The sequence below is a fragment of the Acomys minous genome (assembly GCF_964271855.1).
Source record: "Acomys minous genome assembly, chromosome: 16".
Taxonomy (NCBI): Eukaryota; Metazoa; Chordata; class Mammalia; order Rodentia; family Muridae; genus Acomys; species Acomys minous.
The window spans coordinates 91,030,877-91,054,637 of NC_140498.1; the positions used below are offsets into that span (position 1 = coordinate 91,030,877).

Sequence of the window (23,761 nt, forward strand, 5' to 3'; positions counted from 1 at the left end):
TGTTTTTTGAGGCAGGGTGTCTTGTTACACCTTGAGGTCACAGACTGACCAGACTGAACCTGGACACCCCCCCCCCCCATGTCTCTGCCTCACCAGCACTGGGATCAGAGGCACGTGCTACCACTCCTAGCTCTTATGTGGGTGCTGGGGATCAAAGCCAAGTACCCTGACAGCCCAGTGATGCTGCTTTACTACCCACTTGGCAGCCCCTTAGCTGAAAAGTGGGCTGGCTCTGGGTCCCCATAGCACAGATCATAACAACACTGGAGACGCAGCCAGCAAAATGCACTTATGAGCCCCACGGGGCCATCCTTCTCAGCAGTCAGACCTTCAAGCACAGAAATCTGCATAGAATGGGTGTTGGCCGGTAAGTGTCTTCAAGTCACCTGGCCCGGTATTGCATTACTTTGACACTGCTAGCATCTGACCATCATTTCTCCTCCACCCCTCAACCCAACCCCCAAGTCCATATCCTATTTTTAGACATGGCCATTCCTCAGAAACGAAACCAAAAGCTCCGTCCCTGCTACACTTGCCAAGAGGAGGTATAGGCTGGGAATATGTGTGTGTGTGTGTGTGTGTGTGTGTGTGTGTGTGTGTGTGTGTGTGTATGTGTGTATATGTATGTGTGTATATGTATGTATGTATATGTATGTATATGTATGTGTGTATATGTATGCGTGTATATGTATGTATGTATATGTATGTGTGTATATGTATGTGTATATATGTATGTATGTATATGCATATATACATATATATACACGTATATATATTCATTGATATTCATCAACCTGGCAAGTACATGGAAATGACCTGATAGATGTATTGGGGGCTGAAGATACAAAGGTGAACAGAACAGCTGAGGCCCTGGGCTCAGGGCTGTTCTAAAGTGGGGGAGCTGGATGGGGGTTGGAGCGGGGGATGGGGGGTGAGGTAAAAGGTCAGCAAACCAACAGAGAATCAAGATAACTATGACCATGGTGACACACGTGCTAATAAGGACAAAGCATAAGGCAGCATGGGAAGTGGGGCACAGTGCACGGTGCACAGTGGCCATGACTTTAGGGTGCTTTCCCAGGGACACGTCTCTGGTTGCTCCCCCTACCCAGACAGCCGTCTCCTGGGCCCTCACGTCCCTCAGTCCGCCCGGAGTGGCAGGTGCTTCATCCAGCCTTTGTCCTCAGGTGACCCTTCTCGCCTCCCTGGTTGCCCTCAGCTCCCGAGACCCACGGCTTCAATCACCACGTCCACCCAGATGACTCACGCAAGGTTATTTCTAGCTCCAAGCTCTCCGCTCAGCTCGAGACCAGTGGATACAGCTCGTCGGTCATTCCACACCTCCCTCTGGGTGGCCTGGAGCTGAGGGGAGAGAAGCTATCCAGCCAAGGGACCAGCCAGGGGCAGAGGTTAGACAGGAAGCCGAGCCTTCAAACCCCAGCCATCACCCACGTGTCGGTCAATAAGCACGAAGCACTGGATGTTTGCGGGGCCAAGAAAGAGACTCTATTTCTCCCAGGTGTTATTATCCTTATAATCCTTGTCACGACTGCATCATCAGTGTGCTCATATGTGTGGTTTGAATCTGAAATCCTCTCAACACTTACGGTTTGAAGGCCTGCTCAGTGCCTGGCTTGTGGTGCCATTTTAAAGGCTATGAAATCTTGAAGAGCTGGGCGGGGGATTGGGGGTGGGGGGTGGGGAGGCTGGCTGGGAGGAAGTAGGCCACTGGGGCGGGCTTTAAAGGTTGGCCCCGCCCCACTTCCTGTTACCTTTCTCTGCTTCCTGTTTGCCACCACTGAGGGAGCAGTTTTGCAGCTCAGTTTCCCAACCCTGTGCATAGGGCACAGCCTACCCTCCATGATGGGCGGAAACTGAACGGAGGAACCAAAATGGAGCTTTCTTCCTTCACGCTGTATAATGTGGAAAAAAAATAACCCACCCAAGGCTAACAGCTACACACACACAGGCACAAAGCTAGCTGCAGAAATCGTTATTGTGTTTTTGTACAGAAGATCCTTTGTTTCCCTTCCTCTCTTCCTTCCTTCCTTCCTTCCTTCCTTCCTTCCTTCCTTCCTTCTTGTGGTACTAGGAGTTGATCCTTCCAAATAGTACATTTCTAGCCCCAGTTCTCTTTCTCTATTTTTGTATTTGTGAGACAAAGTTTCACCAAGTTATCTAGGATGGCCTTGGCCTTGCTCTGAGACTCACCAGCTCTGGGGGGATATGTGTGTGGACCCCGGAGGAAAACTTGGGAGGAGGTGGGTTTTCTACCATGCAGGCTGTAGGTCTGGACCTCAGCTTGTCAATAGCAGGCAACTCTACCCGCTGAGCCATCTGACTGGCCCGGGGATTTCCAGTTCTTATCCCTATTCTCTGAGACATATAAACATCACAGCGATTTTTATAAACGACGAAGCTCTAACAGGTGGGAAGGGAGGGAAAACATTAACTACAGCAAAGAGAAGTGTGAGGTGGGTGCGCTGTTCAGTAGGAACCACAAGACGTCCCTGGGGGCACGTGTCAACGGAACTTTCTAGAAAGGAAGAGAGGCGGCAGTGTTCATGTTGGTCCTGGAGGACTAGCCATGTGGTGACAGTCACGGAAACAAGGAACCATGTGGGGCTAACATACAAAGGCTCAGCCCTAGAGACTCCCTGGCCTTTCATCAGACCCCTTTCATTTTTCCTGGGAGCACTGTTATTTCCGAGCCTCTCTTGCCGCTGGATATGGCCAAGGGCTTCAGTATGAGCCAACGGTGCATGCATGGGGGGACACGGGATGCTTGTAGGCATATGGCATCTCCTAGCGTGAGCCTTCATGCTTTTTTCTCTTCCCTCAACTAGATGAAGGGACCTCTCGTCCTGGTATTTGGTGAAACAAAAGTGTGTCTACACACACAAGAAAACCATCTGGATAGCTTTTACATCTCAAATTCCCAGGTGGTGCCTGCATATTGGGGATGGGGGGGAGGGGGTTGCACATGTATGTGCATGTGGGGGGGGGAGGGGGGGCAGAAATCAACTTTAGGAGTCCTGCTCAGAAAGGCTGTCCACTTCCTTCGAGACAGTGTCGCTCACTAGCCTGGCACCCACAAATGAGTCTAGACTGCTTGGCTTGGAATCCCTGGGATCCTCCCTTCTCTGCCCCCCAATACTTGGATTACTTTTACATGTGGCAACTTTACATGGATTCTGCAGCTCAAACGTAGGTATTCACACTACCTAGTGAGCCGTTCTCCGCCCCCCCCAACCCCACCCCACCCCCATTCTACACCACGCCCCCCCCCAGCACTGCCTCTTTGGAGGCTTACTTGCTTGATAGCCACCATGATCCTGGCCAATATAAAGTGTGCATTTATACTTATTTTGGCCAACTGCCCCCACGGCACACATGTGGTTCTCTCTGGCTGGCTGTGTTATGTGTGGAGTTATTCTTTATCTGGTCTGCATTTTCAACAGCCACCAAGTTATCTCCTGGGCAGTAAGAAGAAACGTATCTGAAGTGATGACAGATGTCACACGCATGAGTCCAGCGTCTTGGAGATGTGAGGGAGCAGTGACCAGAAGAAAGCAAGATCCTCAGCTGGGCAGAGCCCTCGGCTTGTCACGTGACTGTTTAAAGCCAGGCACACGCAAACATACACAAGAGAATGCTAGTCTAATGGCGCTAATGACGATGGACATTTATAGCGCCTTCCTTCACAAAAGTCCTGCATGGCACACAATTAAAAGCAGCCACAGACCAAAAAAATAAAACAAAACAAAACAAAAAAAACCTTTCAGCTGAGATTCATAAAGGGAAAGCAGTTCAGCCTTTCTAAGCACTAAGGGAGCCAAGGCCACTAGATGGTGGTGGGTATAAAATCTTCAAGGCTCAGCACCCCCCTGCCCCGCCCCCAATTCTTGCGTGTTATATTTAGGACATTCAACCTGGTCTGAAGAAAGAAAACAAACCCTTAAGTTCCGGGGGGGGGGGGGGGGGGAAGCAAGCTGAAATCTCATCCAAGAACCAAGCAAACCATCTCCACACAAGGCTGTAGGAGGCTGTGGCCCTCTTTGCCTGTCTGTCAGATTTGGCACTTTGGTGTGGCTGCATTTGAAAGCTCCAGAAACAGAGGAGACTTGGGGTTAGACACAAATCATCTGCAGACGAGCCCCTGCTGCTTACTGGATTTAAATGCTGCAAATAAGGCCCCTGAGATGTCACCACTTCCTGGTCCCAAGTCAATCTCACAGGACTGAGAAGTCTCCTCAGGGCTCCAGGCCCAGGTGCCAAATGAGATGATTTTAAAACTCCTCCTACAGGGACACAAGCTGAGTCCCCCCCCCATCAGTGTTTACAAAGCACCCCCAAACTTTGTTCCCTCTTCCCACCATCCCTGGCAAGGTGTCCTGATGACCTAAAGGCAAAGGAACCATGGGTCATTTTTCCTGGGTGGCCACATAGGTGCAAAATATCAAGTCAGCAGCCTACCAAGAAGAGACTTGATACCCTATGAGCATATACAGGAGGAGGAAGTCCCCCTCAGTCACAGACATAGGGGAGGGGAGTAGGGGGAAAGTGGGAGGGAGGGAGGAATGGGAGGATACAAGGGATGGGTTAACAATTGAGATGCAATATGAATAAATTAATAAAATACTATATATATATATATATATCCATACACAATACACACACACACACACACACACACACACACACACACACATCGAGTCAGCATCCAAGATGGTAGCCAAGTTGCTTTTCTCTGGCCACTACTACCCCAAAATGGGGAGTCGAGATACATTGACTCAACCAGCTGAGTGCAAGAAGAGACAGTGGCCAAGCTGCAGGAAATCCTCAGAGCAGTGAACACAACCCTGTAAAGCCGTGCCGTGGTTCTCAAATGCCATGCTCCTGCCCAGAGCCTTTGGGGCCCTGACATCACCTGGAACCCTGTGTCACTTCTCCTACCCATCTCCCTCCTTCATTGCTCCCTACTGTCCTTCTTGTCTCGGGGCCTTTACACCTGCTGCACCCCACTTTGGCTGTGCCCCCCCCCTTTCTGTCGATAACTGCCTCCTCTCTAGTCAATCTTAGCCAATGTTACTTCTTATAAGAATGGCCCCCAGAGTGATCTAGGCCCTAGGGAGGCCAACTGCTACCTCAGATGGCAAAAGGGGACTTTAACAGATGTATATGGTGGGGCCCTAAATGTAACTGTCCCACCCCACAGGAAGTCAAAGGCAGTCTGACCAAAGCAGTTGACATAATCATGAGAACAAAGGTGCCTTCTTGCTGCTGGCCTTGAGATGGAGAAAGAGGCCAGAAGCCATGGTGCAGAAGGAAATGGCACCGCCACATCAGTCTACTAAGTGCCATTCGAGCCTTCATAACTATGAGGGAGCCAGGGGTGTGCCGTCGGACACAGCAGACCAAGTCGGGGTAACTTGATAGGGACACAACAGCTTCCAAGAATCTGCACCTGAAAGGCCTCGCTCCCTCAGTGGCTATGTGAGGTCCAGACAGACCACTCCCAGAAAGCCGCTGCTCCAAGCTGCTCCCAGCTGAATTGCAGACAGTCCCCCCCCCCTCCGTTCCCAGAGATCTCAAGCCCTTTGTCAGAGTTGGGGCAAACACCTGCTTCAACCCACTCATCCCACAGATGCAGAAACTGAGGCTCAGAAAACCCCCGCAGCTGGGCAGAAAGATTGGGGGCACCTGTCAATCAAACCCTTCAGTATTGGCCCTTCAGGGCCATTGGGAGTTTTCAAAACGAGCGATTGTGCGGACTGCCGACTGCTTTGTGGTAATTCCATAATGACCCAATCGTGAAATAATTTAGCCCTCCAGATTCGAATTGTCTGCAGCCATAGTGACTGAAGAACTAGCTAGTTATTGTTCATTTCCCGAGAGCCAAGCATATGGCTTTACAAGCAGACTGAGCTCAGAAATACTTGTTAGCTCTTACGATAATTACTAAGTAATTGGCTAGAACACGCCGCTGCGGATTTATCTAGAATATGCCAGATGATTATCTGGTCTTATGCGCCCTGCAAAAATAAAAGCGAGGGCCCCCAGAATTGTTCTAGGCAGTTGGCTAGCCTCCAACAATCAACCTCAAACAGTCAATCATGAGAATGCAAATGATTAATCAATTTACTCAGCTATCTGATTTGCACGTAGAGCATTCAGATGGGTACTCTTAAGGATCAACAAGTCGATGGCGCTAAATGGGAAACACACTGAGCTCTCTCCACGTGATAAGTACGTAAGAATGCGATAACCAGGAAATAAATGCTACTTCTTCAGGGCTCATCTGGTATCCTCACACAAAATACCAGACCCTTCAGAGACAAATTATATGTCCCAAAGCCGCCGGAGATGAGTTGCTATTTTTATTGTTGTTGTTGTTGTTATTGCAGTGGTGCCAGGAAAAGGCTGGGGGCTTTGTGAAATCTGTGGGTTGTCATGGCACATGGGGAGGGTGCTCAGAGTCCCGTCACAGACGGTATGGCTGTAGCATAGCTGGGCTCGAGGGATGAGCGGTACATTTTCATAATGGTCACTCATTTTCCCAGGCTACTAACGGGATCTGTAAGTTGTGCTATGAGCCACTCTCCAGGAAGAGGGAGGGGGAACAGGAGGAATGGGTCTCTGAGATCCAGGGGTCACTAGACTTGTATATCGCAAGTGAGGGGTTTCTGACTTCTGGGAAAGGAGATGTTGCTTCCTAGTGAGAGAGAAGCATTGAGTACAAAGGGGCGGAGGTGGGAGTGGTGGTGGGGAGGTCACTGAAGAGGCCTGTAAAAACCAACCATCTGTTCTTCCCCAACAGAGTCTGCCATTTAGAGAGCGTCTTTCTCCACAACGTGAATCCAGTTGACCATAGGAGATGCTCTGGCCAATGGATGTCAGCCAGTGCCCTGACCAGAAGAGGCATGAAAAGCGCCTGCGCATTTAACCTTTGACCCCAAACCAGAGGCCATCATGGGAGAGACCTGAGCTGGAGGGCACATGAAGGTGACAGAGTAATCAGCAGCGGCAGACGGGTAAAGAGAAACATCTACAACTGACCAGGTCCTCAACTGACCACAGCCACACAGTGGAGTCCAGCCACAGAACGGGGCTCGATCCAGAGCTATCTACTTCCACAGGGGTAGGGGAAAAGCCACTGAGCTATGGAGTTAGCTCTTTACTCAGTCTCAAGAATCTGTAGCCTCATCACAACAGCCTGGTCCCCGAATCGATGGCTTGAGAGTCACTTCTGTCTCGGGTAGACACGAGAGCCCCTGTTTTCACACTGGTTTAAGGAGAGCCACAGGCCTCTATCATCGGCTGTCCCCAAGCTTCAGTGACACTTGTCATTTGAGCCCTACTAATTCCCACCATTTGCATAATCAATGATGACGTGACAGTTCTCCGGCTGCCAAGGTCTAAGAAACAGACTCAAGGGAGCAGAGTGAAAATACACCACCATCGCTGAGCATGGCGCCGACAGCTTTCACAATGGAGGACTAACTCATACAAGACTTTACAGCTTGTGTTGTGTGTCCTGGAAGCAGAAGGCGACATTTGGCATCCTGGGCCACACCCAGGATCCCGCAGCTGATTGGTTCACAGCTGCTGAGAGGCACCCAATGTTGCTTTTTGCCTTTCAGAAGCCGGTCTCCAGTCACTGGGTAAGGTCATGACCACTTGCTGTTTTCTTGTATGTGTGTGTACTTGTGTGCATTTGTGTGTGCATGCATGCATGTGCATGTGTACATGGGGTCCACAGGGCAACCCTGGCTGTCATTCCTCAGGCACTGTCTACCTTGTTCTTAAGAGACGAGGTCTCACATGGGACTTGGGGCACTCTGAGTTTGGATTATAATCACACATCACCACACCCCGCCACTTTTTATCTACGTCCCCAGGGTCAGACTCTGGTATCGACTGACCTATCTCCCCACTTTTTTTTGTTGTTGTTGTTTTGTTTTTTGTTTTTGCCACATATATGTGTGTTCACATGTTTGCAGGTGCTCATAAATATGAATTTATATGTGTGAGAAGGCCAAGGGTGTACATTAGGTGTCATCTACCATTTTCTTAAAGTTGATTTCTATTAGCTGCCCTCCCTCCACCCCACCCCCAAACCCCTGAAGCCCACGAGCGCAGGATACTCAGAACAGTGGTGGAAGAGTTCCACAAACAGTCTGTAAACCATCAAGAGCCACAGTTAGAAGTCATCCGCATCTCAGATCAAACTATGGGGCAGATCTGGCCCACCACTTGGGTTTGTAAATAAAGTTTTATTGCAACACTGTCGTTCAAATCCATCCATATACTGCCTATGGCTGCTTTGGTGACAAGGTGGCAGAACTAACTTACTAAGACAGGAACTGTATGGCCTATAAGGCTGATTAACATGTCCCACGGGGTGTGTTCCCCAGGCTGGCTGACATGTTTAAAGCAATCCACTCGTTTTACGTAAGGAGACACAAGTGTCAGAGAGGCACCTGTGCTGGGGAGAGTCGGGTCTGGCTCCCAATGCAGACATCCCTAAAGCCCTAAAGGTGTTTTTTTCTTTTTTCTGGGACCTTAAAAGACAGTGAGTGAACCACAGCTGTCAGACCTGAAGGCGCTGTTAACATGAACAAAGCCCCCTGAAGGCCCCAAGGGAGCCGAAGGGACTAACCTGGTGATGATGGCCAGGTGGGGCGGGCTCATGCAGGCTCCCATGAAGAGGACCACGTTCTCGTGTCTCGTCTGCCGGTAGGCCATCACTTCCCGCTTGAAGGCCTTGAGCTGATCCTCATTGTCCCTCTCGATGTCAATCAACCGGATGGCCACCTCCCCATGCCAGCGCCCGTGGTAAACCTGCCCGAAGCGGCCCTTCCCGATGAGCTCTCCGATTTCCAGCTGCTCAAAGGGGATGTCCCACTCCTGAAGGAAGATGCTGGTCTGGCTGGCCTTGCGCGGGAAGCTCCGCGCTGAGAGGAGGGACAGGTTCATCTCCTCGAACTCATCCTCAGACTCTTCTGCTTCGTCGTGGCCCTCTTCGTTCTACGGCCGGAAGGGAGAGAGCTCAGAGCTCTGGCCGCCCCAGCTCCGCCCTCCCTAGGGAATCTGTTGTGGGGTACCGGGTGTGCTGTGGAAACCGGGACACGCATCCACATGTCCATACGTAGACACAGCTGTGTCCCCAGGTGTCTGAATTAGAATCAAACCACCATGGAGGGCATATACAAGAGTCAAGGTGGCCCCCACGGCCTTGTGCTAAGAGGAGAGAAAAGCTAAGGGGACCCAACCATTCTAGCTTGGCTGGACCTTGTAGCTTGCACACTGAAAGTGACATGTCCCAGGACACCTGTCCATGCTGGGCATACTGGGATGTTGGTCACTGTGGGAGGTCCTCACTCTGGATCACAGGCAAGGGAGGGGACAGTTTAGATTCGGGTTTCTGGATCCCTGCTCTCCGGTGTCATCCCTGTTCTACCATACTGGTTTTGGCTCGCCTGACAGTATGTGTATGACAGGAGCTGTGTGCCTCTTCATGTGACATGGCACAACCATCCACATGGGATGTCTTTCAGCCTCCTCCAGGGAATTCGGGATTGAGTCGGGGATTGGCAGAGGTCACAGTTCCAAGCTGTGTGTGTCCCAAGAGTGTCCTGATCGCCACAGCACACATGTCTCCCGGTGGCTGGGAGACACCAGAGCAGGACAGCCATGATGATGTGCTGAACACACAGAGCTAGTGAGCTGGCCTCTGGCCTGTGGAACCTTGGGGAACTTGGCCCTCCCTCTCTGAGCTTCCCTTATCTCACCAAAAAGTGGAAGATAAAAATGTTCTCCAGGGGGTTTGAAGAAAGATAATGAGGTCTGAGGTTCCCAGCACCAGCCTGGCTGCCTCCATCATGCACCCAACTGGGATGCTGGAGTGAAATGCAGATTCTCAGGCCCCACCTGGATCTACTGAGTCAAACCATCCGCAGGTCTGCAGGGAGACCTGCGTTTTAACCACATGACTCAGGGTTGTGATCGATCAAGGGAGACTATGTAGGGGTCAAACCCAGTGGGAAGTCCTAGAGACCCTGGTTAAGATGACCTCAGAAAGTGGCCTCTTCACTGGACACCCAAGTCTATGAGCTGGCTGTCCACGACAGGGAGAGAAATCAAGCCAGGAAACTTCAGCTCCCAAGATCAGTTCTAGGTAACTGGTACAGTCTCAGAAGGAGATTTGGACCTCTCTCCTGGGTCCCTGCTTCTAGGCCTCCTTTCAGCTCAGGGCACACAGTAGGGCCAAGATGACAGGATGGCCACTCCGCAGGACATTTCTTTACTCCATCAACAGTCTGCATAGATGGAAGTAGGCCCAGAACTTCCTCACTGCACTGCCAAGGCAGCATCCTTGGGGCTCCCACCTGCTCCTGAGGCACATCCTCTTTTTGGTTCCCCCAGCCCTGAGCTAATTTTTACCTAAAAAAATGCAAATCCCAGGCCAATTTCCATCCCACTGGCTCTGCTGGGATGCACACAGTAGAACGAACGGCCCATTAGGCACGGTGCCTGGAGGGGCTACAACTCCTTAATTGTCCTAGAGCAAGAGCATCCATCACGCAGCCACTGGTACCACCACCTCCCCAACCCCAGCCCCCTGCATCACCAACCTCTAGCGAAAGCCACTTTCCCAACTCCGATTCTCACCTCGGAGGTTGGTTCCACTTCAATTTGAAGTAATGGATTTCCTTCCAAGCTGTAAATAAGAGAGAGAAAAAGAAAAACAAAACAAAACAAAAACATCAGTGACCCTCAGAACCCTGGACTGAGGTGAGCCATGCTCAGGAGTCTAAGACAGTGCATCATGGCCACGAAGCCTTCATCTCCCATGTCATCTCAACACTTGGGTCTAAAACAATCCACAGCCAGGTGCAGACAGAGCTCACAAGGCCATTGTTTTAACTCCTGGTTGGCTCGGGGCTCACTTCTCTTTTTAGCTTCAGCTTTAACTAGTATTGCAGCCTCCTTTTAAATAGGCGAAAATGTCACAGGTGAGCAAATCCTCCGAGGTGTAAATGTACATTGGGAAAGAATAAATCACTTTTCCAAACGTCAGGTTCAGAGTCTCCTAGGAGAGTTTTTTTTTTTTTTTTGGTTTTTTGAGACAGGGTTTCTCTGTGTAGCCTTGGCTGTCCTGGACTCGCTTTGTAGACCAGGCTGGCCTCAAACTCACAGCGATCCGCCTGCCTCTGCCTCCTGAGTGCTGGGATTAAAGGCGTGCGCCACCACGCCCGGCTTTCCTAGGAGAGTCTTTAAAAAAAAAAAAAGATTTAGTTTTACTTTTAATCATGTGTCTGTGTGGGGGTGTGCACACACATGTGGTCCCTAACAAAGCCAGAGACCAGCTGACCCCTGGGGTTGGAGTTACATGGGGTCACAAGCTGCCTGTGTTAGGTTGTTGTTGTTTGTTTGTTTTTGTTTTGTTTTAAAACTTGACACAAGCTAGAGTTATCTGAGGAGCCTCAACTGAGAACTGTTTCTATCAAATTGGCCTATGGGTATGTCTGCGGGGGCATTTTCTTGATTAATGAGTGATGTGGCCCAGCCCACTGTGGGTGGTGTCATCCCCTGAGATGATGGTCCTGAGTTGTGTAATAAAGAGAACAGAACAAGCCATGGTGAGCAAGCTAGTAAGCAGCACCCCTCCATGGTCTCTGCATCAGCTCCTGCCTTCGGGTTCCTGCCCTGTTTGAGTTCCTGTCCTGACTTTCCTCAGTGTCATCGTGTGACCTGAGAGTTGTGAGCTGACATAATAAACCCTTTCCTCCCCAAAGTTGCTTTTAGTCATGATGTTTACCACAGTGGTAGAAATAAGACTTAACACACTACCTCAGCTGGGCACCAAACTCTGGTCCTCTGCAAGAGCCTGGGGTAGTGCTCATGGCTACTGAACCATTGCTTCAGCCCCACCCCTCCACTAGGATTTCAATAGCAATGCATATTTATCTGCTTGTTTATTTTTAATTAATTAATTCATCTGTCTAGAACTCTGCACCAGTCTTTAAAAGGAGGCTCTGGAGTTGGAGACAGCAGGGCTCCTGGTACAAAGGGAAGTCTAGTTACTGCTGAAAAACCTAACAGGGGGAGCTGAAAGCAACACGGGCCAGCAGCTACCCGGGAACTGAACAAATGGAGTGTTGTGAGAATTCCCAGAAGAGAGCTTCGCTGACCACGTTGTCGTGTTATGATTAAGAGTGGCCTCCAGCTTAGCATGGTAGCGCACGCCTGTAATCCCAGCCCTCAGGGAGGCAGAGGCAGGTGGATCACTGTGAGTTCGAGGCCAGCCTGGTCTACAAAGTGAGTCCAGGACAGCCAAGGCTACACAGAGAAACCTTGTCTTGAAAAACAAAAACAAGACAAGAGCGGCCCCCCACCCCATAGGTTCATAGAGTAATCACTAAGGACTGGCATGCACTATTTGAATGGAGTAGATGTGGCCTTGTTGGAGGAACTATGTCACTAAGGGTAGGCTCTGCGGTTTTAAAAGTCCATGCCTAGCCCAGTCTCTCTCCCTCTCCCTCTCCCTCTCCCTCTCCCTCTCCCCTCACCCCCTTCTCGTTGCCTGTGGATCAGAATGTAGCTCTTAGCTCCCTCTCCAGCCTGCCGTGTTTCCTGCCATGAAGACAATGGACTAACCCTCTGAAACTGTAAGGAAGCCCCCGATTAAATGCTTTTTTTTAAAAAGTTGCCCCAGTGACGGTGTCTCTTCACAGCAATAAAATAGTGACCAAGACAATGGCGCCGGAGTTTAACTTGGCCAATATGGAATCAAGATGTGTGGAAGGAAAACAAGGGCTTTCCTGGGTGGGAAGGCACAGGTGTGGCTGTCACGTGCGCAAAGATCGAAAGCTGAGGTCCTATTCTAAGCACGGGTGCTGGGGAGAAACGTGTCCGTGTGTGAGTGGCGCAAGGGGTGATGGGATGTGTAGTGTGTAGGGTTTGTCTTGAGTTGTGCGGACGGACTAAGGGTGTTAGGGGCGCACTGTGTGTTGGTGGTATAATTGACTGAGTATCAAGAGTGTGGAGGCACCATCAAATGCATAGTTTTGTGATGGGGATGTGGGGTACAATAAGTTTATGGAGGTGTTTTTTAAAATTATCTATTTATTTGTATACAGTGCTCTGCCTGTATGGACACCTGCAGGCCACAAGAGGGCATCAAATCACGTCGTGAATGGTTGTGAGCCACCATGTGGTTGCTGGGAATTGAACTCAGGACCTCTGGAAGAGCAGGCAGTGCTCTTAACCTCTGAGCCATCTCTCCAGCCCTTATGGAGGTGTTTTGAAGAAGCTTTCTACACTTCAGGGTGTGCGTCTATGGAGTGCTGTGGGGACAGAGTAGCTTGGCTTCTGACTGCATACAAAACTCAGAACAGGTAAGACTAGGCCATCACCAGGAAAACCATGCACCCTTCATATTTCTCCAGTGGAAGTTTAGCAACCCCACCTACCTCCCTAGTGTATGGGGGGTGGGGGGAGGGGCTCAGATCTCAGGGAGCTGATGGTCCTATACACTGAGTCAATCTACCTCTGTGGAAGAACTAAAGAGGAGAGGGAGGGCTTTTGCAGGTGACATGCATTGATCAATTATTATGGGCTAGCCTTAGGAGGTGGGACGAAAGTATGTGGGGACACAGGAGTCCCTCTCCATGCCTAACCACCCAAGGGCAGCCCACCCCCTTCTGCTTCAATGTGGGCCTCCAGCTGCCGGGCTATTCCGTGGCTTCCCTCCGCAGCTTTCCTTCCCACCACTCCTCACACATTCAAGCAGATGGCAGGCAGTTCCCCGGGCCACCCCGGCAGCTCTGACTGCCGCTGATGACTCGGAGTTCATCTTGTACAAACTGTGGAGCTGGTTTGTGAGCAGCGGAGAAATGAGCCAGATCTCTGGGTCAGCGAAGTACCCGCTGGCCAGACACCGCTCCTTTGATTTTAGAGATGCACTGTGTTGGCTCTTCACAAAGTCCTAATCCAGGTCAAGTGGGATGGAGCCATTAGGGAAGCAAGAATCAAGAGCAAGCGGCCCCGGATGTGAGTTGTGAGCCTCCTCACATCCCAGCATGCTCCAGGCTTTGGGCACAAGCACGAAAGGGAAGAAGGGTAACTTCTCTGGTTGTCTAAGCAACGGGTCATCCTGGGATGCATATACTGAGGCATCCCTGACCACGTTGTCTACAGCAGGGAGATCTGAGTTCCACATCAGTATGTCACTCTGTAGTCATTAAGACACTGCCTAGGAAGAGCCTGGAGTCACATGGGACAAATCAGCGTCGCTGCATTAAAGATAAAACAGGACTGCAAGGATGATCACTGCCTTTGCCACGAATCTCAAGCTTGTGAGTAGGATGAGCAGGCACATGAGAACATTCTAGCAGTGTGGAACACCAAGGGGCGAGTTTCCCTTCCCTTTTCACAGAATATTCCAAATTCTCCCAAATTAGCCTCTTTTCATTTTATAGTGGTATAAACAACAGAGGCTAGTGGGCTCTTTCTGCAAGTGGTCAAAGTCTCAATATTTTTGGCTTTTTTGAGCCATATGCTTTCTTAAGCACCTCTCAACCCTCCTGCTGTACTGAAAAGGCAGCCAGTTGTGACCCTGGAAACACATGAGCATGGCAGTGTTTCAATAAAACTTTACCTATAAAAACAAGTGACAGGTAGGATTTGTCTGACAGGCTGGAGTTTGTTGATCTTGGGTGAAAAGTGTTTTCTTTCTTTCTTTCTTTCTTTCTTTCTTTCTTTCTTTCTTTCTTTCTTTCTTTCTTTCTTTCTTTCTTTCTTTCTTCTCGCTTTGCCTTGATTCTCCCCACAGGACTAGAGATTAAATCTGGAGCCTTCAATGGAAGTACATCCTGAGCCCTTTTCATATGTTTAGATCTTGAGGCAGGGCCTCACTAAGTTGCCCAAGATAGCTTTAAACTTGCAATCCCTTTGCTTTGACCTCCCAAATATATAGGATGACAGGCAGGTGCCACCAGGCCCAACTTATGTGACACTTTTTTAAAAAAGGGAGGTCATGATATCAGCTAAAGTCTAGCTATTGCCCGGGACAGTTGTCTGGAATCATCAAGAGGACACTGTGAGGTAATGATGTGACTTGTAGAACTGTAGGTGCCACACAGGGCCAGCGCCACAGGACAAGCTGCCTCAAGGAAGCTAACATGGCCTCTTGTCGCTTCTCTCTCAGCTTGAGGTGCCAGGCCCCTTCTATCCACCCCCTGTTTTTCTGTCCCCGACTTTTACTCTTCAGAAGGCTTGAGAAAAAGTGACAGCAGAGGAACAAGAAGGCTGAAGGTACTAAATCTTGGGGAGCACTTACATTGTATTCGAGGTGACGGGATGCAGGATGACTTGGGGCGCCCGGGTGGGCGTCTCTGGTACAGGCACCACATCTGCGAGGCAGAGGTCACATACTTAGAGGTCAAACCTAGAACCCACAGCCCTCACCCCAACCCTCAGGAGACACAGCAGCCAGCAACCAAACCTTGTGTCATAGTTTTCAACATCGGCCAGCATTCTTTTCCCCTGTTTCACCTACCTGAGCTTTGTCTACTGTGATGGACCAGCAGCCTAAAGATTCTGAATACCACGCCCTTGCTGCCAAGGGGGCTGGACAGAATACCTAAGCATCCACTGCCCATCCCTGAATCCTTCTCACTCCTCAGTTCTCTTTGGGTCAAGGGGACCACTCAGCTCATATCTATCTCCAAATCTAGTCCCTTTGCCTGGCTGAGCCTCTGGGCCTCCACTGTGCTGAGTATATTCTTGGGTCTAATGGGGCCCTTGGGCTCTCCCACCCCTAGCTTCTCCCCCTTTCCATGCCCAGATGTTATGCTGGAGTGTGGACACCCCACTCGTCTCCTCAATGCTCATGATGTCTCTCCACCAGCCCCCACATCCCTTGACCTCTCTCCTCCAGCCCCCACATCCCTTGACCTCTCTCCATCAGCCCCCACATCCCTTGACCTCTCTCCACCAGCCCCCACATCCCTTGACCTCTCTCCTCCAGCCCCCACATCCCTTGACCTCTCTCCTCCAGCCCCCACATCCCTTGACCTCTCTCCATCAGCCCCTACATCCCTTGACCTCTCTCCACCAGCCCCCACATCCCTTGACCTCTCTCCATCAGCTCCTACATCCCTTGGACCTCTCTCCATCAGCCCCCACATCCCTTGACCTCTCTCCACCAGCCCCCACATCCCTTGACCTCTCTCCATCAGCCCCCACATCCCTTGACCTCTCTCCATCAGCCCCCACATCCCTTGACCTCTCTCCACCAGCCCCCACATCCCTTGACCTCTCTCCATCAGCCCCCACATCCCTTGACCTCTCTCCATCAGCCCCCACATCCCTTGACCTCTCTCCACCAGCCCCCACATCCCTTGACCTCTCTCCATCAGCCCCCACATCCCTTGACCTCTCTCCATCAGCCCCCACATCCCTTGACCTCTCTCCACCAGCCCCCACATCCCTTGACCTCTCTCCATCAGCCCCCACATCCCTTGACCTCTCTCCACCAGCCCCCACATCCCTTGACCTCTCTCCATCAGCCCCCACATCCCTTGACCTCTCTCCATCAGCCCCCACATCCCTTGACCTCTCTCCACCAGCCCCCACATCCCTTGACCTCTCTCCATCAGCCCCCACATCCCTTGACCTCTCTCCATCAGCCCCCACATCCCTTGACCTCTCTCCACCAGCCCCCACATCCCTTGACCTCTCTCCATCAGCCCCCACATCCCTTGACCTCTCTCCACCAGCTCCCACATCCCTTGACCTCTCTCCATCAGCCCCCACATCCCTTGACCTCTCTCCATCAGCCCCCACATCCCTTGACCTCTCTCCATCAGCTCCCACATCCCTTGACGTCTCTCCATCAGCCCCCACATCCCTTGACCTCTCTCCATCAGCCCCCACATCCCTTGACCTCTCTCCATCAGCCCCCACATCCCTTGACCTCTCTCCATCAGCCCCCACATCCCTTGACCTCTCTCCATCAGCCCCCACATCCCTTGACCTCTCTCCATCAGCCCCCATATCCCTTGACCTCTCTCCATCAGCCCCCACATCCCTTGACCTCTCTCCATCAGCTCCCACATCCCTTGACCTCTCTCCATCAGCCCCCACATCCCTTGACCTCTCTCCATCAGCCCCCATATCCCTTGACCTCTCTCCACCAGCCCCCACATCCCTTGACCTCTCTCCATCAGCCCCCACATCCCTTGACCTCTCTCCACCAGCCCCCACATCCCTTGACCTCTCTCCACCAGCCCCCACATCCCTTGACCTCTCTCCACCAGCCCCCACATCCCTTGACCTCTCTCCATCAGCCCCCACATCCCTTGACCTCTCTCCATCAGCCCCCACATCCCTTGACCTCTCTCCATCAGCCCCCACATCCCTTGACCTCTCTCCATCAGCCCCCACATCCCTTGACCTCTCTCCATCAGCCCCCACATCCCTTGACCTCTCTCCACCAGCCCCCACATCCCTTGACCTCTCTCCATCAGCCCCCACATCCCTTGACCTCTCTCCACCAGCCCCCACATCCCTTGACCTCTCTCCATCAGCCCCCACATCCCTTGACCTCTCTCCACCAGCCCCCACATCCCTTGACCTCTCTCCATCAGCCCCCACATCCCTTGACCTCTCTCCATCAGCCCCCACATCCCTTGGACTTCTCTCCATCAGCCCCCACATCCCTTGACCTCTCTCCACCAGCCCCCACATCCCCTGACCTCTCTCCATCAGCCCCCACATCCCTTGGACCTCTCTCCTCCAGCCCCCACATCCCTTGACCTCTCTCCATCAGCCCCCACATCCCTTGACCTCTCTCCATCAGCCCCCACATCCCTTGACCTCTCTCCATCAGCCCCCACATCCCTTGACCTCTCTCCATCAGCCCCCACATCCCTTGACCTCTCTCCATCAGCCCCCACATCCCTTGACCTCTCTCCATCAGCTCTCACATCCCTTGACCTCTCTCCATCAGCCCCCACATCCCTTGACCTCTCTCCATCAGCGCCCACATCCCTTGACCTCTCTCCATCAGCTCCTACATCCCTTGACCTCTCTCCATCAGCTCTCACATCCCTTGACCTCTCTCCATCAGCCCCCACATCCCTTGACCTCTCTCCACCAGCCCCCACATCCCTTGACCTCTCTCCATCAGCCCCCACATCCCTTGACCTCTCTCCATCAGCCCCCACATCCCTTGGACTTCTCTCCATCAGCCCCCACATCCCTTGACCTCTCTCCACCAGCCCCCACATCCCCTGACCTCTCTCCATCAGCCCCCACATCCCTTGGACCTCTCTCCATCAGCCCCCACATCCCTTGACCTCTCTCCATCAGCCCCCACATCCCTTGGACCTCTCTCCATCAGCCCCCACATCCCTTGACCTCTCTCCATCAGCTCCCACATCCCTTGGACTTCTCTCCATCAGCCCCCACATCCCTTGACCTCTCTCCATCAGCCCCCACATCCCTTGGACTTCTCTCCATCAGCCCCCACATCCCTTGACCTCTCTCCACCAGCCCCCACATCCCCTGACCTCTCTCCATCAGCCCCCACATCCCTTGGACCTCTCTCCATCAGCCCCCACATCCCTTGACCTCTCTCCATCAGCTCTCACATCCCTTGACCTCTCTCCATCAGCCCCCACATCCCTTGACCTCTCTCCATCAGCCCCCACATCCCTTGACCTCTCTCCATCAGCTCCCACATCCTTTGACCTCTCTCCACCAGCCTCCACATCCCCTGGACTTCTCTCCATCAGCCCCCACATCCCTTGACCTCTCTCCATCAGCCCCCACATCCCTTGACCTCTCTCCATCAGCCCCCACATCCCTTGGACCTCTCTCCATCAGCCCCTACATCCCTTGGACCTCTCTCCATCAGCCCCCATATCCCTTGACCTCTCTCCATCAGCCCCCACATCCCTTGACCTCTCTCCATCAGCCCCCACATCCCTTGACCTCTCTCCATCAGCCCCCACATCCCTTGACCTCTCTCCATCAGCCCCCACATCCCTTGACCTCTCTCCTCCAGCCCCCCACATCCCTTGACCTCTCTCCATCAGCCCCCACATCCCTGATCCCCAGAACACTCACCTGGGAAGATGAACTGCTGCTTGAATTTGTAGTAGTGGGAAGCTTGCAAAAGACAGAGAACAGCAGTGTGAGCGCCACTGAATGCTGCCTTTGCTGGGTACCAAACCTCGTGCCTATCATCACTACACAGCCATTTTCTGACAACCCAAGAGTGTCCATGCTTTGGTAGACCCCTGAATTATAAGAGAGTAGGATCATATAGGACTATTGACACTCCATAAAGCCAGACCACACCCTCTCAGAGGCTTATGTGAGCATGTGCACACATGAGCACACATGAACACACACACACACACACACACACACACACACACACACTCACACACCATGAAGCCATACTCCAAAATAATCTTTGCTTTTACAGATCCTTTACACAAATTTTCAGCATCAATCTGTGTACTGAATTTTTTCTCTTTTCCCTATAATAAAGAGACAATAAATGCTATGATTCTCAACAGCACTAACAGAGCCTTATTCAATCTGGAGGCTGGATTAGCAAAGTGAGTCTTTTTTTTTTCAAGATAGGGTTTCTTTGTGTAACAATCCTGGCTATTCTGGACTCACTTTTGTAGACCAGGCTGGCCTCGAACTCACAGCGATCCACCTGCCTCTGCCTCCCAAGTGCTGGGATTAAAGGCGTGTGCCACCATGCCTGGCAGCAAAGTGAGTCTTAAAGAGACACAAACATGGTATATGATTTGGACTCCCTGGAGAACCCAATCCAATCCAATCCAATCCAATCCAACCCAACATCTTTGGGGAAGGCAGCTTGTCTTCCCCAGTAAAGCGTGCTCAACAGAGAATCTGACTCCAGCTCTGCTTGGCTCCCTAGCAACTCTCTCCAGTCTTGGCTACTTGTTCTGACATCACTTCCTGCTGACCTTCTTTTTTTTTTTTTTTTTTTTTTTTTTTGGTTTTTCGAGACAGGGTTTCTCTGTGTAGCCTTGGCCATCCTGGACTCACTTTGTAGACCAGGCTGGCCTCGAACTCACAGCGATCCACCTGCCTCTGCCTCCCGAGTGCTGGGATTAAAGGCGTGCGCCACCACGCCCGGCTCCTGCTGACCTTCTTGTCTGCTCCTTATTGGATTGAATTTAGCATAATCCAAAATAATCTGGGCCCTTAAAAATCTTTGATTTAATCCGAGCCACCACGGTCCTTTTGTCATACCAGGGACAGACTTGAGGATTACGGTGTGAGCATCTTTGTCCCTTCTATTCACTCTTTCAGAGAACAGGACTTGCCCATGTACCATAAACATGGATTAATCTCTATGTTAACAAGAATAACTATACAAAAGATGTTTCCTGTACCTCGCTTGCTGATTCTCTTAACAACTTACTTTACCTCTGGTTCATGCACCAAAGACCAAGATTTCGAATTTGTCACTTGCTCCTTTGGGGAACAGTGCACAAAGTGTGGACAGATCAGACAGTTTATCCCCACCCCCAACAAGCATGGCTGGCAGAGATGAGGTCATATACAAGCTAGGTTTACAGAATCCAATACCAGAAGTGACTCCGGTGCCTTCCGAGATGGGCACTGCTGGCTGTCACTTGACACCCTACTGTGAGAACCCAGGCCTGAGTCTGGAGTCTAGATACACTGCGTGTTTGCTCTGCACATGTCTGCCTCTTGTAAAATCCAAGCAAACCTTTCCATGTCTCAGTGTACACAGACACAGTGCGGGCAGTATTAGTGCATGAGTAAGTTCTGAGTCAATGAGTAAGTTATTCTTCAACTGCAGATTCAACTGATCCAGGACAGAAAAATTCTTTCACCAACTCCACCTGTACCAATCACATGCATATTTTTTTTTCTTGCTGTGAGTCCTTGAGGAACACACTAGAACTATTTATGTGGCATCTACCCAGCACTCGGTTACCCAGTGCTACCCAGTGGAGATGGTTTAGCATGTGGGACGGTGTGTGGAGGCCACATGCGTGTTGTACAAGGACATGAGCATCCGTGGACTGTGATACTCATGAAGATCCAGGAGCCCTGGATCCGCAGGATGAATGCATTAGCAAGTGATGGAAAATGGACTCTCAGCTCTCTTAACTAACAGACAAGAATGATTCAGAACCAAGAGACAGCCATATTGCTTCAAGCGCTAGACTGCTTGTTGGAGGTAGAGGATACAAATGAACCGCTCCCCTTGAGGCAGGAGTTGATTTACAAGCTCCTTTAGGACAGAGAGTAAATCCCAGTGTCTCAGGTGCCCGGAGTCCCCACACACATAGGTGGGAAACAGTTGATGACTGACTAAAATTGCCTCTTTTTATCAAAGATTAAAGAGCAAAACACTCTTGACTTAGCCCATTTCCTAGTCTGGGATATCCTTGTAATGCCAGTGGGGTTATTTTGACTCTAGAACATAGGTGTAAGACTAGGCAATAATTTCCTCCAGGTCACAAAACACAGCTGTCTAAAAGAGAGGCAGCTCACAAATCCAGGAGCCTTGTTGGCTACACAGCTGAATACAAGCCCCCCCCCCAGCCATCTTGTCAACAAAAGGCTAAAATTACAAAATTGGAAACTACTGCATCTCAGGGGTCCAGCTGACTTCAGCCACCCTCCCACCCCCCAGCTCCAACTGCACTGAGGGACTCTTAACCTGCAGTAAAGGTGGAATGACGATCAAGCTCTTCCAAGAAGCAGGACCACAGGTTCAAGACCAGCAGCCTCAAGAGCACAGCAAGCCCTTGGTGTTCGCTCTGAATAATGCTGCTCATATCCTCATCTTGAAGAACAGTGACAGAATGGCCTCAGCAAAGGGGACTTTGCATACGGGCTTAAAGGGGCTCTTGATAAGGGGCTAGCCTGAGCTTGGTGGATGACCCCCATTGTGATTACAAAGGTCATTGTGAGAGGGAGGTCAGAGGTCAAAGATAATCAATGAAGACAGGTGATGATGGAGGCCCAGGTGGAGTAATGAACAGGTGCAAACATAGGAAGGTAGGCAGCTTTCAGAAGCCGGGGAGGGGGACAAGAAAATGGCCCCAACCCATCGCAGGCATGGTAGCCTGGGCTCACTGAGCCATCAAGTTTTCTCCCCTGTCAAACCTGCTCTGGGCTTCTAACCTGGGAAATAAAAGGTACCTTTGTGCTGCTTGAGCTGTTCAGTTTGGGATCACTTGTTATAGCGGCACTCGGGCGCTAAAACAGAGCTGTATCAGGTTGTCCGTGGTTCTGCATTTAGTGTCTGGTACACAGTAGATGCTCAATGGGTGCTTGTCAACGAAAGCTATCAATGGATGCCCTCTGAGGGTCAGGAAGAGAAGTGAGAGTCCTAGGGAGCACACAGGATGCCTGTGGGTGTTTGCTGGAGGAAGGGTGCCTTTTTTTTTTCTAATAGTGTAGGCACTAGAGGGCAAGGTGGGAAGGAGCAGTTGAGAGGGAAAAAAAGGAGGATGCCAGAGAGCAGCCAGTGGCTTACTAACCCTACACTGTAGAGACCTATGAAACTGAAAAGGAAATAGAAACCTTGCTGTATCCATCAGAGGTGGCTTTATTTCTTGTTTCTCCCTTTTTAAGGTGCCAGAATTTCATATTTCCCGGAGTGGTGTGCATTCATGTAAGAGCATGAGTGTGTGGGCATGTGCAAGTGCATGCATGAGTGAGTGTGTATGTGTGTGTGTGCAAGCTCATTAGTGAATGTATGTGTGTGCATGTGTGTGTATCTATGTAAGTGCATGAGTGTGTGTGTGTGTGTGTGTGTGTGTGTGTGTGTGTGTGTTGTGTACTAGGATGGTTCTAAAGAAACTGAGATACTTGGAGGCTACATCTGGAACCCCCTTTATGCCATCTGCCGTGGGGACACCACAGCCACTCAAAACAAGGCTGGGGTCCCAAACCAGATTTAGCTGTGCCCAGAGCTTACTCCCTTCTGACCTATACTGGGTTTGTGCACAGGAAAGGAAGGGCTCAGGCAGGGATGGGAAACAGTGGTCAATGCAATGGGCCAGAGGTGGTCGCCAGTGCCCAGTCAGCACACATCACACTTTGTTGGCTAACATCTCATTCTCCTTGTACTCTGAGGTCACCGGGTAAGTTAGATTGACTGTTAACCTCCCGCCCCCTTTCGGACACCCCTGAGTGTTCTAGATTAACCAATCGTAACAACGATATTGTTATATCTGAGCATGAGCTTTCACAGCCGTCAGAGGGCTCAACCTCTTACAGTCAGCCATACTCCTAGCTCTGTTCCTCATCTCCAGACTCTCAGGATCAAGAGTGTTCGAGAGGGAGCCAGATGCCTGCCACTCTGGGAAGGACCTGCCTGCATTTTGGGGAGTCTGTATTTTGTTTCCCATTTCAGCATCACAGTCCATCGTTTGTATTCACACTCACTCCCCACTACGCACATGACAGAAGTAGGTAAGACGGAAGCCCCCTGCTCATTGGGTGTGGTGGCGCACAGCACTCCAGAAGCAGAGGCAGGGGGATGGTGAGTTTGATGTAAGTCTGGGACACATACTGAGAGATTTTCTCAAAAAAAAAAATCCTGAGTGTTCATGTGCTCTTGGTGTCAAGTGGTGCAGCCACTCGGGGGGTAGGGGGAGGGGGGAGCCACTCTTGTGTGTTCCTTATGAACTACACAAGTAGGCACAGGGATGAC

At 51.1% G+C, this 23,761-nt stretch overlaps 1 protein-coding gene across 3 annotated transcripts in view; it reads right to left on the reverse strand.

Moving 5' to 3' along the window:
• KSR2 (kinase suppressor of ras 2) overlaps positions 1–23,761 on the reverse strand; it is a gene marked incomplete at its 3' end in the record, with an annotated part of 339,518 nt that overhangs the window by 47,474 nt on the left and 268,283 nt on the right. For all 3 annotated transcript variants that reach the window (XM_084762599.1, XM_084762598.1, XM_084762600.1), the window contains exons 11-14: positions 19,141–19,182; positions 15,347–15,419; positions 10,675–10,723; positions 8,663–9,030 (exon numbers count right to left, since the gene is read on the reverse strand). In XM_084762599.1, the coding sequence (XP_084618725.1) occupies positions 8,663–9,030; positions 10,675–10,723; positions 15,347–15,419; positions 19,141–19,182 (532 nt within the window). The remainder of the gene's footprint in view (positions 1–8,662; positions 9,031–10,674; positions 10,724–15,346; positions 15,420–19,140; positions 19,183–23,761) is intronic.